The following is a 21,551-nucleotide window of genomic DNA, read 5'->3' as shown; positions in this document are numbered from 1 at the left end:
GTTGTTAATACAATCGTCAATCACATTATTTGGGGAAAGAAAGCAGAATCTTTATTCCTTTTTACCATGTACAAATGTGTTTAAGCTCACTGCCTCCTTTAAACATTATATATATACACATATATATATATATATATATATATATATGTATGTTCGATAATGGTACAAGTGATAAGGCGCAAAGTACAACCATACAGAGTACATGCTCAAGGATTGCACAGCCAGTCTTGAACCGCAATCCGAAGTGAATGATTTGGAGTAAGATTCAAGTGGCTAAGCCTTAAGTTTGTCATCGGAGACGTTTCACGCCCGTTTTTCAACCATCCACGCAACGCGTCACCTTCGTACGTGAATCCATCTGCCGCCAACTGAGGATCGTGCATGATTTCCTGCATAAATAAATAAAAAACTAAACGTTAATCCTTCGTACCAAGTCTATATATGAAAGCTGAAACCTTTAAGGGAAAAAGGCTCACCTTTAGAATGGGACACAGGAAAAAAGATGGCACTCGCCGCTCTTCTAAAAGAGCCAGCTGCTCCAGTTCTTTAACCAAAATCGGGGAGACCACAGGCCGGTCTCTAGCGTACGATTCACAGCATCGTAAACCCAAATCAGCCAACCGCTTGGCTACAAAGCTAGGCCATTCGCCAGCCAACGCATCCAAGATTGAGCCTAAATTACAACACGAAACCGCCTTCTTCACTTCATTGACTAACCCAGCTGACCGACTTCCTGTGAGTAGCCACAAGATGATCATCCCAAAAGAATAAATATCAGACTTTGCTGTCAAAGTTCCAGTTTGAAGAAACTCCGGATCAGTAAACAACAAGGGTCCATTTGGTTCTGCATATTGGCGAAAACTACGACAGCGGAGTGTTTCCTCGTTGACCAATGTCGAGAATCTGAAATTGCATAGTTTAATGGAGAGTTCGGAATCAAGAACGATATTCTCGGGCTTTAAATCGCCGTGTAGAATCTTTTTGGGTCGGGAAGTGTGTAAGAACAAAAGGGCATTCGCAATTTCGGAAATGATTCGAGTGCGGGTTTTCCAGTACATGGAATACGATTTGCTTTTATTAGAAACATGACTCTCAAGGCTCCTGGGCATGTACTCGTAAACAAGGGCATAGGCTTCAGGACATATGCCGATCAAACTCAAGATATGCTTATGCTGCAGCTTCCCAACAACTTGCACCTGCATAAACCAAACAAACCCGCTAAATCTCATGCAGGCAAGTAGGATCTAGGGGTATAATGCACGCAGACCTTTTTTAAAGTAACCTACTGAAACATTTAGATATTTTGGCGTCCTATAAAGCCGAATTTTTAAATATATAATATTTATATACAGCAAATGAACTCACACACCCTCCTCACATTTGGTGAAAATTGAACCCTTGACCTTCGGGGAGGCTTCGCTCTACGAGTAACCAGGACACCGCTAGGCCAAAAGGCTTCTGGTACTATAAAGCCAATTTTGTTGTATTGTTGTTTCCATGAAGACCGTGGCTTGTAAAACAAAAAGATTAAGGAAACAAGAGTGCAAGTTATAGGTATAAGAGATATTAACCTCCTGTTGAAATTCCGATTGTGCTTGCAAGTTATTCGGATGTAGCATCTTTATCATGACTGTTCTATTCGACATTTCGCCTTTATAGATGGAACACCCATATCTTCCACATCCAATCTTGAAGCTCTCGGAGAAATTAAAAGTTGCATTTTCCAAATCCAACAACGAAAACTCCATTAATCTTCCAGTTGTTGATGTAGCTTCAGTGTATCCATCCGTAGAAGATGCACCTCCGGCTTGCCCACGAATTTTCCACCTGTCGAGCCACTTTGCTGCCTCAAATCTTTGTCTTTGAACTGTTTGTTTTTCGATCTTTAGAGTTGCGATAGACGCTTGGATGAGTTTCAATTCTTCGGCGGATTCTTCTCGGTTACGGTTTGCTTCTTGTACTTGATTCTCTAAGATTGCTATGTTTCTCATCGCGTTACGCAGTTCTTTTGATGCTATTTCTCTTTGTTCCAACAGTTGCTCAAGCTCTCGTCTTGCAGCATTCAGCTCATCCTCGGCTATTTTTCTTTGTTCAACTTCTTGAGCATGAGCAGACTCATAAGCCTTCACCTAGAGAAGTCAAACAGGAGGTTAAAAAGGTCACAAGACAATCTTTAACTTTGAGGTCAAATCCATAACATCTCAAATTCAAATGTTGGTTGTTAGTTGATAAGTTACCCATGTTTGGTAAAAACTACATCATAAACAAGATGACAATAGAAAAATGACCTAAAAAGATATGTTTGAAAAATTAAACGGAAAAAGATAGGGGTATAACTGGAAAAAAGTGGAAGAAAACTCTTGGAGCTTATTGAAACGTTACTTGAAGTAGCTTTTCAAAAAGATGGCTTACGAGTAAAGAAACTGTATAGAGTTCTACCTCAAACTCAAACGGTATGAGTAATGGCGATGCCAAAGCTGTATTTGAAATAGAATTCTACCTTGTTATAGGCTTCACTAGCTTGTGCTTCTAATCTTTTCCTCTTTAGAAGCTCTTGAAATGCTTCATTTCTGGATGCTTCGGCTTCAATGTTGACTTCTTCAAGTTTCTTGTATAAGCTTTCTTCTTCAAATCTCAAATCAAGTTCAGTAGATGATGAATATCCAGAATCTGAAGAAGTGTTTGATGGTAAACGGTATGAACAGTCTCCTTCACCTTGTTTACTCATCACGCTCGTATTTCCGGAAATGAAACCTACAGTTGAGGTGGAGCGACGGTAAACTTCTTGCAACTCCCTTTCAGTACTGCTGGGGTAACGTAAAGATTGAGATCTTAAAGTGTTGGACTGATCTGAAGTGTCGGAATCTTGATGGATTGATGGTGGCAGAGCATCATAGACGTCGGTGGGTTCTTTGGTGTAAAGAAGTTGACCTTTGTTGACGAACCAAACTTGACAGAATGGAGGGGCATTTTTGGCGACAAAACTTGATTTGTTCGAGTTTTTCTTCACCTTCATCCAACTGTATACGAGTGTTAAGATTATGACTCTTCCTAATTATCCAATGAACTGAAGCAGACAAGAAAACTGTAGTCTCTATCTGGCTTTAACTTGTCATTTGGCGACCGTTTTCAATTAAATTTGGCCCAGATTTATTCATAGTCCGGTCTAAATCCCAAATCAGGCTTCATATTCACCAGAAAGCATCCAATTTGAGCAAAGGTTAAATCTTTTCTAGGAGTAAAAAATGAGGTAATCAAGACCGCATTCGTAAACAGAAAGACTAGAATACAAGAATCTGACTACTCTTTTTATCGAAAATTAATTTCTTTATATTCCAAGAAAAAGAATATTCATGTGTGAAGGGTGAAGCTACTGCTAAATTTTCCCATAAGCATTAGTTTCAATCGAAGTGGATGAATACCCTATGAGATGGAAAACATGTCGGTGAATGTGAATCATTATAACGAATCCATACAAGAGAAGCAAAAAAAGACTTACTTCTCCGATGCAGCTCCCATAACAAGCTTTCGTACACCAAATTCATTAACTAAATCCACAATTCCTTTACGAACTTGGTCATTTTCAGTAGTCACAACGCATGCCTTAACCTGCACATAGAAGTTTCATAATGATAAACCAAACAAAAAGCTTCTTCAACGATAATAATACCAAAATCTAAGATGTACAACAGACAGTTGACTTCCAAGAAGTCAAAAAACGAAATATCGCCTGTGTTTCCTGAGGCACTCCATAACAAAATGAAGAACGTAAAGACCTTTTTCACTATCAAGGAGCAAGTACCTAAACAGAACCAGCAGGTTACGGGCTAACCAAAAGGGTATGTAGGACTTGATCTCTCAAAGATGTGTGAACTATGGCTTCACAAATGCTGTATAAGTATCTACAACTACGGATATTGTTAAAGGAAAAAACACCTTTGATCGGGCGCAAAGACTCGTGTAATCAAGTAGAAGCTTCTCCATCTCCTCCCTCTCCTCTCTTCTATATGCACATACAACATCAGAGTTCGCTTGAGCTGCCGGTAGTTTTCCCACTGCATTACAAAACCATATATGCCAATCATCAACTTCTCATTGGCAGTAATCAAATTTGTGCCAGAAGTTTATAGAAAGATAAGAGTGACTAGCATTTTGGATCATTGCAAAAATGCAAGAGCGCACTTGATTTTGAGAAAAATAAAGAAAAAGCACATTAGACCATCTCTAAAATTTCTCCAAAATGAAAAAAAAATACATTCAACTTCAACAGTTTCTCCATTTTGGGATTACAACATTGATTGTATGTATTATTAAAATACTCCAAATATTATTTCTCTCTCCTAAATATTTAATTTCAAGGACTCTTATTGGTGGGAATATAATTAAAATAAATATTTCTCTCTATGGTAATCATTTTCGGGGAGTTCTCTAAGTTTGGAGAATTCAAACACTATCCGTTTTGGATTAAGGTTTTGGAGAATATGTCGGAGCAAAAACTTGCCCAAAATCTCCATTTTAGACGACCTGTTGGAGACGTCAACTATAGCGTTATTTAGTATTTTCTGCCAACTAGTGTTCGTTTTTGTACCTTTATAGCATTTTTTAAGTAAGTTGATTATTTAAAGATGACATATTAGGTATGATAACTAAAAACTCTTAACTAATCTTTCAGATTATGTCACTAACAACTGATTATGATTGGTCAAACATGATATAAAGGGTTAAAAGATTTCTTGATTGGAAAAAAAATGTTTCTTTTATAAAAGTTATTTGGTGGGTTAGTTGATCTTAATCCTGTTTAGAATATGAGGTATATCTTCCTTAATCAAAAAGGCATTACCTTCACATGATCTCAAAGTCAAAGGGCAATGAAATCATATCAAATTTGAGTTTGGAAAGTAGTAGATTTAACCTAAATATCAAATTATTGCTCTCCATTTACCTATGCATTTGTTGCTTGAGGTGGGATACTGGGATTTATCATGTAAGCATGATTAAAGTTCTCTAGAACCAAACAAACTAATCAAGATTTGAACATATTCAACTGCAGAAAACCACCCAGAAATTGAAATCCGAATGAGCCAGTTATGGGCATAAATCATGATCACTCTTCAAAATCAAAACTAGTATCGAAATTCAAATGAAATTAGCATTTAGATGAGAGGGATTAACTCACAAAGTGTTGGAATCAAGGGAGAAGGTTGATGAACATGGAGTATGCAGATCTCTTGGCCTCTAAACCTCCTGAAAGTCCAGTGGAACAAAGACACAGCCTTTTCCAACGACTTCCCAACAGCCACATAGACCTTATCAGTACCAACGGTATCCGGCACCGGAAGACTATTGCGGTCAAACCCATCTCGGAAAATCGCCGGAGGAGAAAACCCAGAATAGCCGTCGGTGACCATGACGAGAGGAGGATGAAATGGTTTCATAAGCTCCATCAATTGCTAAAACAAACTTGGACCCGTCAGAACTCAGATCTTTCTTGGTAAGTAGGTTGATCTTTTTTATCCTAAAATGGCGGAATATCCTACCATTAATGTGGGATTTGAAGGAATGATTTCAAATCGTTTCTAGGAAAAAAAGTATGATTGACTTTGAGTTAGACTCGATTGTGATGCATGTGAGATTAATTAGTGGTTTAGGTAGATTGGAGTGGATTTATTTGAATAAAATAATTGAGACGAAAAATATACGAATAATGACAAACTGGGTGTTTGTTGTTGACGGATGACGGATGAATTCCGCTTTCCCGCGGCGTTCGGTAAACCCAGAGGACAAAGAATTTGAGTCCCACCTTCACTTTTTCACCTAAACTTTGAAGTTATATATAATATATTCATCTTCAACAAACAAAAAGACCGAATGAAACCCTAAATTCTTCCCCAAAATGAATAAATAAATAAAAAGATGATAAATTCACCCTCAAGATTCGATAAAACGGGTCCCCAGGGGAAGCCGGGAAGGTGTTGTCGGTTCTGGAGTAGGTGAAGCAATCTTGTAGCAGTCTGTATCATCAGCATCTTGATGTGTTTAGCTACTACTGTAGAGTGTAGAGGGTAATGCTGTATTCACTAATCACTAACCCATATATTAAAATTTGGTTAATTTATATATTAATATTGATATTTATGTATGTAAGCAGGAAATTAGTCGGTAAAGGTAATGGTCTGCAAAACCTCAATGATCAGAAATCGAATTCGGACCTCAACCAAAAATAAGATGTTTATGTAAAACTTGAATGCTTGAAAATATGAAAATCCGAAACTCGACTTTTGGGGGATGTGTGGGTTCGGGTTGGATTTGATTTTTGCCCCACCCGACTCGTCTAAAAACTGGAAATACACACACACATATGGGAAGAATCGTGTGAGAAAAAGATTTAAGGTAAGAAAGATCTAAACTTTGATTACATTTAATCTCAAACTCATTAATAAATCACGCTTGATATGAGAATTGATCGGTGCATCTCATTCTAATGTGCATCCGATTGTGTAAATCCCTTCTTACGCTTCTCACTATATATATATAGAGAGAGAGAGAGAGAAAAAGAGAAGTGAATTATTATGCAACCTTTTACATTTGTACAACCAATACAATTCAATCTCAACCGTCTATTTAATTTGATGAATATGTAATTTCATAAAAGTTTTTATTGTTTTCGAATATAAATTATTGATCATAATTAATTAACTCTAGTTATCTTTCATAAATATTCAAATCTATATTATATTATAAAACATTTGACAAAAACTCTTAAAAACAATTTTTTATTCATAAAGTACTGCTTATTGATGTATATTACTTAAAATTCAAGATTACAAGTTGATTGTACGTAAGTACAACTTATTAAAGCTTTATGTTTGAATTCGTATAACTAACTACATATAAACATAATCAAATACATAATAAACATAATTTTAAATGTAAAAAATCTAAAATATAATTAAGATAATCATTGAGTTCTAACATAATACTTAATTATTATCTTAAAAAATTATTTTATTAAACCAAAAATAAATTAGTTTGTTTTTAAAATTTAATTAAATTATAATAAAAAAATTGAATTAAAAAATTACACAAAAAAAAAACTTTTAAATAGATAATTTGATATTAATATCCCTTATTTTTATCAAAATTTTATGTTATCTTTAAATTTATATTTTGTTCAAAAAAAAATATGTTTCTCAAAACCACAAAAATCGCATTATAACATTGATAGACTCAAAATATAAAACAAAACATTAAAATCAAGATATATCTCGTTGCATTGCGCGAGTATTTTTCTAGTCATAATAAATGAACTCTCATCATTTCCATAAATATCTCAATTAATTTGGTTGCATTGGTTGTACAAATGAACATGTTTGCATTTGAAATATACCATATATATTTGTAAAAACCGTACAAACCACCCACGTACGTCGATTTCATTGTTTAATCTTATGAATTTTTTTCATTAAATTGTTTAATCTTGTGAAATTGTTTCATATAATACTTTTTTTGATGAATTTGTTTTATATATKGTTATGAAATTGTTTCATATAATATTTAATAAAATTTTAATGAAACTCTTTCATGTATTTCTCTAAAATTAAAATAATAATGATGATAATATACATGATTAACACACTCTACAATAAAAATGATTAATCAACCTCTCATAATTACAAAAAAATGAACAAAATGAAAAATTATGATTGGTTGAATGAGGTTTTCACAGTTTTTACAAATTGAGTGGTTTTTATTTGAACGTTCCCCTATATATATATATATATATATATATATAGGGGAAGATCAAATGTTAACCAACAATTTTGTGTTAACTTTTAAAACCATGGCAACCAATCAAATTCCATTATTCTTGTAGGTTTATGTCATGTTTACATTTTAATTACAATGGTATTTCAGTAAATTGATTTGATATGTAACTCACAAACAATTAATGGGGAGTTACAAATCATCAAATCCCAAAAAAAATGCATTTATAATATTAATATTTTTATTTTTTTAATCATGATCTTCAATGTTCATTGTTTTATCAGTTTTTAATTCACATAGAAAACACGGTAGTAAAAATTTTCGGTATCGATCAAGCTAATATGGATAAACGCAATGAAAAATAAATTGACAATAGTGAGAAGATTAAAATGGTTTATGATGACAATCGGAGTTTGAGGTATGGAATTGAAGAAATTAACCAAAGCGAATGTCTTGGTAATAGATATTTATTTTTTTAGATTCGTTTTAATCGAAATTATGTTCATTACGATGTGTTGTGTTTTTTTATAATTCATCTTGTATTGATAGTTTTTTTCTTTAATTATTAAAATACATACCTAATTTACATGTTCAAATGAAAGTACATGTACGACCCATTTTCATATTGTCATATTACCGACTTTTATTAATCATGAACCATTGTGTTCATGTTACTTCTATCATATGAACACAAGTGTTATTTTTAACTTTGATACCAAATCTTTATATTTGTGTAAGTGTTTGCACCCGGTGTTCATAGCGTTGGGGTTATGTGTTCATATAAGATCAGAAACATATATGAACAAGGGGTGAACCTTAAATGGTATGGATGCAATGCATGTATAAAACTCCAATTGACAAATGATCGCTCCTGAATGTGTTTATAATGAAGGAACTATTGTTCACAAGCTTTTTTCATATCGTGTTCATACTTGTTTTTTTATTTATTTTCTTTCGTATAGTAGTTATTCTTATTATGTTCATATTGTGTTCATAAATACTATGCAATTCAAGTTCATATATATGTCAAATTTTTGTTCGTATTTGACACAATGGTTCATATATATAGTTATGTTCATATGGTTCTTACATTAACAAAAATAAATTAACAATAATCATAGAATTTTTTATTTTGTAACTCCCAATTAATTAATGATATGAGAGTTACATAAATTTTTTTACCTAAATACCCTTTTCAACTTTGTTTACTTATCTTTATGAAATTTTAAATTTAAAAAAATAAGTTTTTATCATGATTAATCACAACCGTTTATTGAAAGATTGAATGACCAAGATCGGTTAACAAAGTTAACACAAAAACTTTGGTTAACATTTGAACCCGACCCTATATATATATATATATATATATATATATATATATATATATATATGGTGAGAACCATAATAAGGGATCACCGCCATTGGATGCATATTAGGATGAGATGCACTTAGATGCAACAAATCAATCTCAGTATCAAATGAAATCCATGGGTGGGTTTGAGATTAAAGATGATCAAGGATCCAGATCTCTTCTCACACTACTCACTTTAACCCTCTTTCTCACACAATCTTTCACTTTTTTAATATTACATAAATATAAATTTATCTTCTGAAAATTCTAAATCTTAACCAGTCGAACTCTTTTCTCATAAATACATTAAATGGTGCCACAATATGTTTGTAATTTCTAAACCTATTACCGATTTCGTCAATCCTCTTAATCGATTGAATGCATCCTTAAAATCGATTGAATATATTTTTTGCATTATAAGTATGCCCGAACTTTACATACCTAGACCCGAAACCCGACCAATCTAAAACCAAAGCAATCTGCAATCTGAAACCCAAAATTCGGGGCTTGGTTCCCATATCCGAAATCTGATCAAATTTTTGGTTTGTCAACTCGAACTTTCCCCGACCTGCCTGATGCACACCCCTAGTTAAGGGTGCATTTAGCCTACAAAAACAATATTGTAAATGCTAGGGGTGTCAATTTTGTACCCAGACAAACCAACCAATTTCTGTACCAACAAAACCAATTTAGTTGGTGCCGATCTAATTGATTGGTTATACCGGACCAACTATCTAATTTTGGTTGGTATATGGTATTAAAAGTCTTGTACCACGATAATAATGTACCGCACCAAATTTTTTTAACTACTTATCTATTAATGTTTAAAATAAATAATTATATATTTTGATTTTTAAAATTTTAATTATCTTATTTTAAATTTTGCTAAACTATAAATATAGGTGGATATCCATAACTTGATTGAATTTATTCCTAACAACCTTAACATGCATCACTGCTTTCTAAGAGATGTGCAAAATGTTATGCAATCCAATTTAAATCGAGCAAACATAATCGAATATCTAATTGTAATGAGATCAAATCGAATCCAAATTTCAAGATCCAAATCGTGGGTGGGAGGGGCGAGGCGGGTGGGAGGGGCGAGGCAGGCAGGGTGGTAGCTACAACGACAACATCAGTTGCATGGTGGTCGGTAGGGTGTGGGGGTGGTAATTGTGACAACGGTAATAGCGTCATGGTGGTCAATATTGGGGGGGTGGTGGGCATGGGCGTGGTTCAAACAAAGATAAAGATTCCAATTCTTTCGAGAGATTCCATTCCAATTCCTACTAACCATTACATGGTCAAATTTCATTCTAATTTCTTTGATGAATTCCAATTCCATCAAATTCCATTATGCACAAAAAAATGCCCGCTAAGTCTCCTGTGCTTCTCTTTCTAAATCCCAAAAATTCAACAGAAAGTCCATTCTAACATACTATCTTCCGAAACGTTTTGAACTTTTCAAATGACAAAAGTGAATGCATTTTTGCAATTTTCAAACTAATCATGGAATCAATCGTTTGCATACCCAACTAAACTTTCACCATATTGATCCACCCATATTCAAGCTTCTTCCTAAAAAAGACAACCGCACATTTAAACCTTTTTCACTACACATTCTTGATCTCCAAAACCACGAAGTAGATCAGTAGAATGGCCCAACAACCTATTATAATTCTATAAAGAGGCCCAATCTCCCTATGGCCCAAATTGTATGTCCCTTGGCCCATTATAATAGAAATCATGTAGGCCCACTTCCTATGACCCAATTGTATATTAGTTATTAGTTATTACTAATCAATTAGGCCCACTCCTCCTAATGCTTATTGTATTTTCGGCTGCAAAATGCTGTAAATTATAGTTTTTTTTTTTTTTTTTGTTGTTGAAAATCAAACATAAGAAAGTGAATCCGTAGACGTTTTTCCTCTAGCCGGTTGAGTAATAATTTATAAGTATAATTCATTCGTAGATGTTTTTCCTTACATGTGTTCTCTAGGAGACATGTTTGATGTGGGGTCAGTTGGGTTGCTAGTAATTAATTTTTTTGTTTAAATATGTAATATAATTCATAATTTTACAAAATACCCTGAAAATTAAAAGCTGTAAACATCCAACTTTTTTTTGCATATGATTAATAAAATAATATATTGAGATTTTAAATTGAATAAAGAAACGGAATGGGGAGAAAGAAGAGAACATTATGATTATGATGGGAGATGGTAAGAAAATGATTTTAAGCATAAGCATGAAAGATGCACTTGATTATGTGCCCATGAGAGTCTGTGTTTTCATCCCCCTTTTTCTTTTTTTTAATGCCCCCACCCCCACCCTATACATCATACTCATACACTAATAATTCATTAAATTATATTATGCCCATAAATTAGGTCAATAATTGTTACTCAATACATACATACATAATATATATATATATATATATAAAATTTATATTAAATTATATAATATATTTGATAATTACAAATATATTTTTGATAAAATAACTTGATTACCAATAAATATAAAAGTATCTAATAATGTATTAATTAATAAAATATGCATTAATTTTTGGGGAGAAAATAGGAATTAAGGTTTTACGAGGGTGAGTGCATCATATACAAATGGGTGAAACCCAAGCAGTCTATGATGCCAACTTTTACCTTTCCCAAAAGTCAACCCCATAACCAGATTTAAAAATTTAATTTAATTAGGGTTTGTAAAAATACAAATATATATAAATAGAGGAAATTACTAAATTGATTAGCCTATTATTTAATTTTTAGTTTGACAAGTAAAATTCATTTAATTTGTAACTTTATATTAAAAATGTGTAGTGAGTATATTGAATCTAAAAGTTTCATATTTTTATTTTATTTTTCTGTGGTGATTTTTTCGTTTTAGATCATTTGACTGCATTGCTTCAAGGCTCAAAATCAGTCTATTTCGAAGGTAGCTTGATTTAACTCCTCTTCTTTTATTAACTCTTGAGTTGAGATTATGTTGTTGTTTTCTTTGTCAAGGTTCTTTTTTTTAAAAGCACCTTACAAACATGATTGTTTTCTTCCTGAAAATCTAAAGTTTTTAGGTATTCTTGCATTTTAAGTACTTACTATATGAAAGAGAATTTCATTTATTTTACAAAAAGTTTATGAATTATTTACTTAAAAAACCTATATTAAATGAACATGATTTTCTTGAATTACATTAAAAAAAATTATGCTTTTTAATAATATATACAATATATCTATATGTATTGCATATAAATGTTAGACCAAATTACACCCATATTTCTTGTGGTTGTCATCGATTATCAACTAATTACAATTTTGATCATTGTGGTTGTCATTTTTTTCACTTTCGATCCCTCAGACTAACTTCTATTAAATAGTTCCGTCTAATTTGAGGGTTATTTTTGGTCCTTTTTCATTTCATTAATTTTTTAAATGAAAAATAAGACAATTATATAATTTATTATTATATCATATTCTATGTGATTTCTAAACTATTTTTCTCATTACTCTATTATTTAAATTGGAACCTCTTCACCATCTCCGTGGATGACTTCTTCTGTAGGTGCCCCAACTCGTCTCCATTAAAAGCCACCGTGTTTCATGATCCCACATTTCTGTAATTTTCGACCATCCTATTTCCCACCTACCTATGTTCCTCCTTACACCACCATCATCCTCCTCCTTGCTCTATTGTGAGGGTGAGTAAAGACGGGTACCTGATCGAAATTCATGGAATCGGTCCCGGAACCGGCGGTTCCTACAATGAAGGAATCAGAACCAGAACCCGTTACACCGGTTCTTTATATTTAATTGGGAACGGGTCCCGAACTGCCGGTCTGGTTTCGGAACCGGGTATCCCGTGTCTAAATTTTTTTTATAAATCTTATCATTCCGTACTATAAAAATAATACTATTAGTTTATTATAAAGCACCAACATAAAGAAATAAATACTACAAACCATTACTCAAGTGTAAAGAAATAAATACTACGAAGCACCAACGTAAAGGAAACATTACTAATGAACAAAAAAATCCTACTGAAACAAACTCATGAACAAAAAAAACCCTATTGAATCAAACTCATGCATGGAACCCAAGAACAAAAAAATTCGACATTATCTATTGAGCGTAGAAATCGATTTGAAAGAAAGACCATGAAACCTTGTTCGGTTTGGAGGAGATAACAAGAGTAGTGGCGATAAGTGACCAAGTGTAACCCTGGAAAATAAATTAATAATTTTAATTTTAGTTTATTAAATATTATAAACATATATAAAATAATTTTTATAAAAAAATAACGAGCTCCTGTAGGTTCTGGTACCCAATGGGACCCGGTACCCGACCCCGGAACCGGAACCAGAACCAATCATATCGATCGGTTCTTGTTCCGGAACTGTTCTGGTTCCAAAAGCAGGTTTCCGGTTCCGATGCTCACCCCTAAACACCATCATCTCCACCTCCATAGAGATAGAGACAAAAAAACTTTTGTAACAACTCGTCCTACATAGATAGAAAGTGAGAATTGGTAGCTTCTTATAGGTCTCACGTAGTGGCTACCAATAACTTATACCATGGTTTTAAATTTCATTCGAAGTTATTGTATCAGTCTATTGCTTTGTGTTTTGGGTGTGTTACAAAATTTAATAAACTACTAAAAAAAAGGCAAAATTACCCGTTGAGTTAACGAAGCTATTTACAGAGAAGTCAATCTAAAGGACCAAAAGTGAAACAAAATAACAACCACAATAAACAAAATTATAATTAGTTGAAAATAGGAAAATAATTGACAAATGGATGATAACATAAGAATCAATTGTGTAATTTACTCTAAATGTTATGTTGATTACGTTGTATCAAATTTCTCTCTCTCTCTATATGATATATTTAAAATTAAAAGGGTAATAAGTTAAGGGGTTTGTGATATGGATTTGTAGGGAAATCACGTGCATGGTTCATCAAAGTTTGTAGAGATGAAAGGATATAATTAAGAATAGAAAAAGCTAAAAATAAAGAGAAAAGAAAAAAGAGTGAATCATGATGATGGATATTCGTATTCAGGATGGATGTCTGAATCTGAGACTGTTTTCATTGGATCCTTCACCGAATTAGCCTCTTTCTATGTTTCCTATCTATCTATGCAACCTTCACATACATACATACATACATACATAACTCTTTCCAAATATATATGTATATTATTACCAAATATAACTCATCCTTGTTTATGATTCCCTCGGAATAAGAAAACGATCAAATAATATATGATTTAGTGTTGAAATTATGAAACATAATCAATGTACGAGTGAGCGGGTGACTTGGCTTGCAAAATCAGGTCGCGACTCAAGTCACATGAATTACACGTGATTTTAGGGTAAAATTAAAATCATATATGACTTGTTGTTCTCGTATAAATCCGTCTCTCTATAATAACAGTAATAATAATAAAAATACATACGTAACCGATTTTTATATATTATGCCAAATGTCACAGACATGATTATGATTGTAAGTGAGCCTCCCACACCAATTCTATATCATTTAATAGAAACCCTTCTCCACTTTGCCTCTCTACATACAACCTTAAATTCCCTTGTTTTCACCACTCTTCTTTCTATTCTACCTCTTAATTTCCTTCACTTCACTTCATTCAATCCTTAATCTTCATTATAAATATAAATATATATATACATATATATGTATGTATGGGTACCTCAAATCTTGATGGGTTAATAATGTCTCCCCCTCATGAGTTCTCCGATGTAGAATGCCGGAAGCTCTGCAATATCCAAGATCACCGGTGCAATTCATTGCCACCAACACCAAATATTGCACTTGAAAACAACACTCACAAAGATCAAACAAAGAACAACGAAGATGCAAATCCATCAGGTGGTTTGAAGATCCAAGTTATCACGTCTTTTGCCAGAGAATTTAGCGACGATGATCATCCCAAGACTCCGACATCTAGGGAGCACGAAATTCCGGCAATGGCGACTTGTCCACCGGCTCCAAGAAAGGCCAAGAGGGTTCCAGAGACTGGGAAACGAAAGGCGCCATTTTTTGTGGCCGTTGGAGATCCTGCTGATTTTTTGGTGTACGTGGACGCAATGCTTGCTTTGAATGAAGTTGTTTACGTCCCGGATATTGTGGTCGGCGATCTTGACGCCGGTCACTGTGCCAAGAGATTAAAGACATTGCCACTTCAAGCTGACCAACCTTGATTAGGTTTTCTATATTTAATTTAATATAGGGTTAGTTGAATCTTTTTCTGTTCAGAGAAAAAAAAATGTCTTTTTTAACTTTTCTTTAATTTTAATTAACAAGAGAATTTTCTGTATACATTTTGAATTGTTTTTTTCAATTAACTTGAATGCAAACGGACTAATCTCAAGACGATCACTTGCTTCGTAGGTAGTTTGAAGTCACCACATTTGAGCCTTTGTGGTGGAGATGTTTATTCCTCCTTGAATTCGAACATGAGACCTCCAAACACTTTTAATCTTTGAAAACCAAGCTCACACCAATCCAATACCACCCTTTCTGGTTATAATTTTAAATCTTTTTGTTCATGTTCGTGGAATTACTTCATCCCTTCAAGAAAAACATTTAAACTTAAAATATAACTTAATGAGTGACGAACAAATTAAGTGTCAATTTAAATTAAAAACGTCATATAAAAATAATGCAGTTTTTACAATTTAATTGAAAGGAAAAATGTTAATTTTTTATAAACATAATAATATAATTGTACTACCTTTTTTGTAATAGAAATGCATCGTTAAATTAACACCTAGTTACTTAAAACATATTTTGTGAAATCTATCCATTACCAAGAAAAATGAGCTTAATATTAATATTAACATTAACTGATTTTAAAATCTTTAATGAATTATTATTCTCTAATTATTAATGGGTTTTTAAATTAAATAAAACCCTATAAAAGAGATAAAATAGGTTAAATGAACCAAGCCTAGAGATCTACAATAAGTACTTTAGGTTAAAGGGCCGTTTATCAAACACTTATCCGGTAAGTGCTTATCGGTAAAATTTAACACTATTATTTACTTATTGGGTAAGATTTCGTCCATTAAAACGACATCGTATACAACAATTTACCTGGTAAGCACTTACCGTGGTAAGAGTCGTCGCCCTCACTTACCAGGTAAGACTTTTGGTCCTTGTCTCGTTCTTACCGGGTAAGATTCCTGGTTTTTACCATATTCATGCGGTGAGGTAATGTTACTTGGTAAGCTCTTACCCGGGTAAGCATTTGGTAAACGATCTCTAAGTCTTTTTTTTTGGGAAAAGAAAAACAAAAGATACATGAATTTAATGGTTATAGTATTTGCATATATAATATAACATTTTAATATACAATTACTAAAAAAGATACCACGCTTACAGTCTTTTATAATATAAAGGTATAGTTATATGTTCTAACGTTTTCATAAATCATAAAAATACAATTTTCTGATATAATCGTGGCGTTAAACACGTTGGGTGATGTCGGATGATGCATGTTTGTTTCTAGGTGTGCTTACGATAATGAAATAAATAAATATCTCTTGAAGAGAGGATGATGATGATATCGATAAAACTTGGGATATTAACCATAGTGGGTCGTTATTTAAAATACTTATTTTGAAATAAATTAAAAAATAATGTAAAATACTTATTTTAAGACATGATAGAATATCATTATTCGTGACCAAAGTGAATAAGGAGGAACAACGTTAATTATGCAGAAGATGGAGATTAATTGGAAAAAGGGGCCACAACATGAATGTGGATCGCATGGTTGCCGGCCATCCATAATATATCACTCCTCCATTTCCTCTATCCATATATACACATTTATGATACACATATATATTTTTTATTTGATTGGTTTTTCTAAATATTTTAGGGTAAATTATATGGAAAAGTAATCTACTTTAACTTGATTTTTATTTTGAGTAACGTACTTTCAGAACTTCCATTTTGGTACCTAGGATGTAAAGTTTTTAACATTTAAGTATCTGAGTAATTGGTTGAAGTATTAAACGGTTATCATGTTGGTATGATGAGTGATGTGGTATCCAACTCGGTATTATTTGTTGACGTAGTTAGTGACTTAGATTTTTTTTTTAAATCTAAAATTAATCTTTTTTTTAATCTAAAATTAGTCTTCAACCGATTACCCGGGTACTTAAATGTTTGAAACTTTACATCTTATGTACTTAAATAGGAATCAAGTTAAAGTACATTACTTTTTCATGCAATTTGTTCAATATTTTACTTTTCACCAAGACTATTTAAGTCATTTAGCTTATTGTTGTAATATCTCAAGCTGATCGTATCATATATTTTTAGTTTTATTCACATATATGCTCATAGTTTAAAAATATATCTGTTAGATAAGGTATTCATTCTTTTATTTAACAGACATGGAATCTTACCATTATGATACATTAATTAACATACATATTTTTTTTAAAAAAAGTTGTATATAACAACTAAGTATAATAAATGATGGCAAATATAATATAATAAAAGTGAAATTAATTGTTTCATGATCAAGGTGTGTTTGGGGCATGAAATTGTTGCCGTTGACTTCTTTGTGAGAGTTCAATATTGTATGAGAATGTTGGCAATTGGCATTGGACTATGTGTGTCACGTTACCATTTTTTATAATTTACTTATTGAATTTTATTTATTATTATTTTCAATTGCATTATTATATGGCAATTTTAGGGTTTTTTTTTAATGAAAAAAATCATATAATCTCTCTATATTATACTACACTGTGAATATTTTTTGGAACAAATATATATAGACTCAAATTGAAGAAAGATCAGTATTTTTCAGATTGATATGCATCTATTCAGTTGTAATTTTTTTAATTGCTATTATTTTTTCTTTTATCAAATAAACTGTAAGATCTCACATTGGTTTTGGGGGGGGGGGGGAATTGTCTTGTAATGGAGTGGATGCCTTTTGTATCAGAGTTTTAAAATCGTAAGTTCATGTGCGGACAATGTCTGGTACAATTGGTCTGTGATGTTACAAATTGTATCATAGCCGGAAACCCGGAGGGGTGGGTGGATTCTAAGGCCCTACATTGGTTGGAGAAGAAATGAGAATTGTCTTATAAGGGATTGAATATCTCCTCTATCAAACGTGCTTTAAAACCGTGAGTCTATGTGTAGACAAAACGGACAATATCTAATACGGTTGACTCAAGATGTTACATAAACAAGATTGAAAGCGCAAGTCTTGATTTGACCTTTGCATTGCCTGATTAGGACTAGTGTGAACTTTTTTTCGCACCACATTTATCAGGTTTTACCAAACTTGATTTTTTCCAACCGGTTCATAGGCAACTCTACAAGTAATGTCTTAAATCAAGATTTCAAACCTTATTCATTTGATCAATTGGTTGTGAATATCTTCATTTGCTTGTCATGGTTTTATGATTACATACGGTACCACATATGGTATCATGAAACTTTACTACAAAAAAAAGCGAGTTTCAACGACGAACAGTTTCATTCACAAGCTATAACAATGACATGTCGTCTCTGTATATCGTTTATAAGGATAAATGGTCTTTTAACGACGGCAGAATTCATTGCTAAAACTCTTATTTATTGTGATCATCGATTATTAATGTATTTACTAATAACGTTCAAGTATGAAATTCTTATTCAAATACATGACAAGTATAGCACTAGAGAACCCTTCAACATCATCAAAATCGATACATGCACCCTTATTTCTCATGCAAGGTCTGACGTACTCTTAATTTCCTTCTTTCTTGTAAAGAGTATTACTTGCAACAACAAATATCATTTCTTTCTCGAGTCCTTTTTATCACATTTAAAAATAAGGTTAAACTATTTAACATCAAAATTAAATATGTTCTTGACTTTATATGACGTAATAATATTGTATTATAATATATTTAGTACAATTTAACAACAATTTAGTTCTTACCAGGTAAATGCTTACCGATAGGATTCAACATTATAATTTATTTTTATAAGTAGGATTTTAGTACATCAAAACATATCGAATGCAACAAGTTACTGGTAAGTGCTTATTTGGGTAAGAGTCGCCATCATTACTTATCGGGTAAGACTCTCTATCATTTTCATTGCTCTTACCCGGTAAGTAATGATGGCGACTCTTACCCGATAAGCACTTACCAAGTAAGTGTTTAGTAAACGACACCTAAATGTAAAAAACTATGATCTTTATATTCATGTATTTTTTGCCAGTATAATTAGACTGTAATGCAACGCAAATCGCTCACTTATGGATGCTCTATATTTTTATGCGCATTTACAAAATATATTACGATTTCAAAAAGTAATTATTAATTATTAATTTTACTTTAAATTTTGTTATTTATTAAATTATAGAAAATACTAAATACAAAAAAGAAAAGTAAATTTGTTAATTATAAAATTACTAATTAAACAAATAAGTATATTGTGAGAAATACTTTTCAAAATAAGCATATTTTGAGAAGTACTTTTAAAATAAACATATTTTGGAGTAGTTCTGAAAAAAGCATATTTAAAAAAAATGATTTAAAAACAAGCACATTTTATAAAGTAGTTTTGAAAACAGGCATATTCTAGTAATTACTTATGAAAACAAGCATATTTTGTAAATTTAGTAAATTACATGAGTATAAAAATAGGTGGCCGGCTATGCTAGTATCATCTCCTTTACTTTTAGTTCTACGCCTTCGACTTTTATTTTTGCTTGATATTATTTTGTACGTAGAAGTTTAAACAATAACACAATTATTCATACTATATTGTAAGATATTTAACAAAAATTCTTAAAAACTATTTTTATGTATAAAATACTGTTTATTGATACATATTACTTAAAATTTAAGATTACAAGTAATTTTGCTTAAGTACAACTTATTAAAACTTCATTTTTAAATTTGTGTAATTAAATATAGGAAATCTAAAATATAATAAAGATAATCATTGAGTTCTAACATGATGTTTAATTATTATTTTTATAAAAAATTATATTATTAAACCAACATAAATTACTTTGTTATTAAATCTAAATTAACTTATAATAAAAAAATTGAATTAAAGAAGTTACAAAAAAATGATAATTATTATATAATTAATTTGATACTAATATCGATTTTTTTTTGCTATCTTCAAATTTATGTTTCATTTAAAAATAAAAACATTATCGTTTTCTCAAAACCACATAAAATCGTATTATATCGATAAAAACAAAATGAAAATTAAACATTTTTAAAATGAAGATTTATCTCGCTGTATTGTGTGAGTATCCTTCTAGTATAAATATATAAGAACAATTTAAATCTTTCAAATTGATTAACTCATAATTAAAATTAAAATAAATAAAAAAACAAATTACTATTTATCAATAACTTATAGTTATCTTAAATTTATCTTTATCCCTTAAATATTGATGGTATCATCAAAGACTTTTTATGTCTGTCTCCGTTATCGACAATTATTTGATAATAATATGATGGTGTTTTGATAAATAAAAGACTTATTACAATGTGAATTTACCATGATAATAATGTGATAAATCGAAAACCAGTTATAATAACGTCCACAACATCGATTATGTTTGTTCAATATTCCTAAAAAAGTAAATATTTTTTTAATATTTTTCTACTCCCTCAATTCTTTTAAAATTATAACTTAAAACATATTAATGGGCTTACAAATGTTATCGTGTTTATATAAAACCACATATATTCTTGTTTAATCCGACTCTGAAAATTGTACTGCATTTCTTATCGTCGATCTATTTAGTAATTATAAATCAACTTAAAACAAAAGAAAATTTTAATTAATATGCTCACAAAAAAATAAATATGTGAATGTAATCATCTTGTAAATATATAATTTAAAAAGTAAAATAAAATAAAATACAATATCTATTTATCTTGTTTGTCATATGCAATTGTTTTGGTGGGATACATGAACTATGTTTGAGATGAAATAGTTGTCCATTCTTCTTGTACTTTTCCAAATTAATTTAACAATATTTAATCCTTAAAATTCAAATTCAAATCTCTTATCAGGTTGAAAACGTCTTAGTCTTTGAAATAACTCAACCAGATAACATAATTAGACTACTGTGGTTAAACAAACAATGAAACAAACTATTCAAAAATTTGAAAGTAAAAAGTGAATAAAACAACGCTGGGGTCGGCCGCGGCAGTACCCAGTAACTTATTCGTCGTCTCGTTCAAGAAATCATATCAACGTCATAATACGTACGACGATAAATACAAACTTCGAAAATTTAAATTATCGGGTATTGATATCATGGTTTAAGAGTAAAAATGAAAGGGAATAAAGAATCCGATATGGAGTTGGTGGGTGTTGAGGGTGACAAATCTTGATGACATATGTGTTTGATC

General features: G+C 31.6%; 1 protein-coding gene across 1 annotated transcript; it reads right to left on the bottom strand.

The window, feature by feature from the left end:
- Positions 1-150: 150 nt before the first annotated feature.
- Positions 151-5,815, bottom strand: LOC112507750 (U-box domain-containing protein 33-like). Its single transcript, XM_025112440.1, has 7 exons — positions 5,177-5,815; positions 3,937-4,055; positions 3,500-3,609; positions 2,501-3,020; positions 1,572-2,129; positions 477-1,196; positions 151-389 (listed from the first exon to the last, which is right to left on the bottom strand). The coding sequence occupies exons 1-7, from the start codon at positions 5,442-5,444 to the stop codon at positions 207-209; spliced, it is 2,478 nt and encodes an 825-aa protein (XP_024968208.1). The 5' UTR covers positions 5,445-5,815; the 3' UTR covers positions 151-206.
- Positions 5,816-21,551: the final 15,736 nt, after the last annotated feature.

This window comes from Cynara cardunculus (genome assembly GCF_001531365.2).
Source record: "Cynara cardunculus var. scolymus isolate 2C chromosome LG 2, CcrdV1, whole genome shotgun sequence".
NCBI classification, from domain to species: Eukaryota; Viridiplantae; Streptophyta; class Magnoliopsida; order Asterales; family Asteraceae; genus Cynara; species Cynara cardunculus.
Note: the sequence above shows the minus strand (reverse complement) of the source record. Positions and strands in the feature narration are given on the sequence as shown.

What these genes read in the sequence shown, in the direction of transcription:
- LOC112507750 (XM_025112440.1), bottom strand. Translation starts at nt 5,444, where the DNA reads ATGGAGCTTATGAAACCATTTCATCCTCCTCTCGTCATGGTCACCGAC. An exon ending in TCCCTTGATTCCAACACTTT is followed by an intron (nt 4,056 to 5,176) that starts GTGAGTTAATCC and finishes TTTGTAATGCAG; the next exon opens with TGGGAAAACTACCGGCAGCT. An exon ending in AATCGGAATTTCAACAGGAG is followed by an intron (nt 1,197 to 1,571) that starts GTTAATATCTCT and finishes TGGTTTATGCAG; the next exon opens with GTGCAAGTTGTTGGGAAGCT.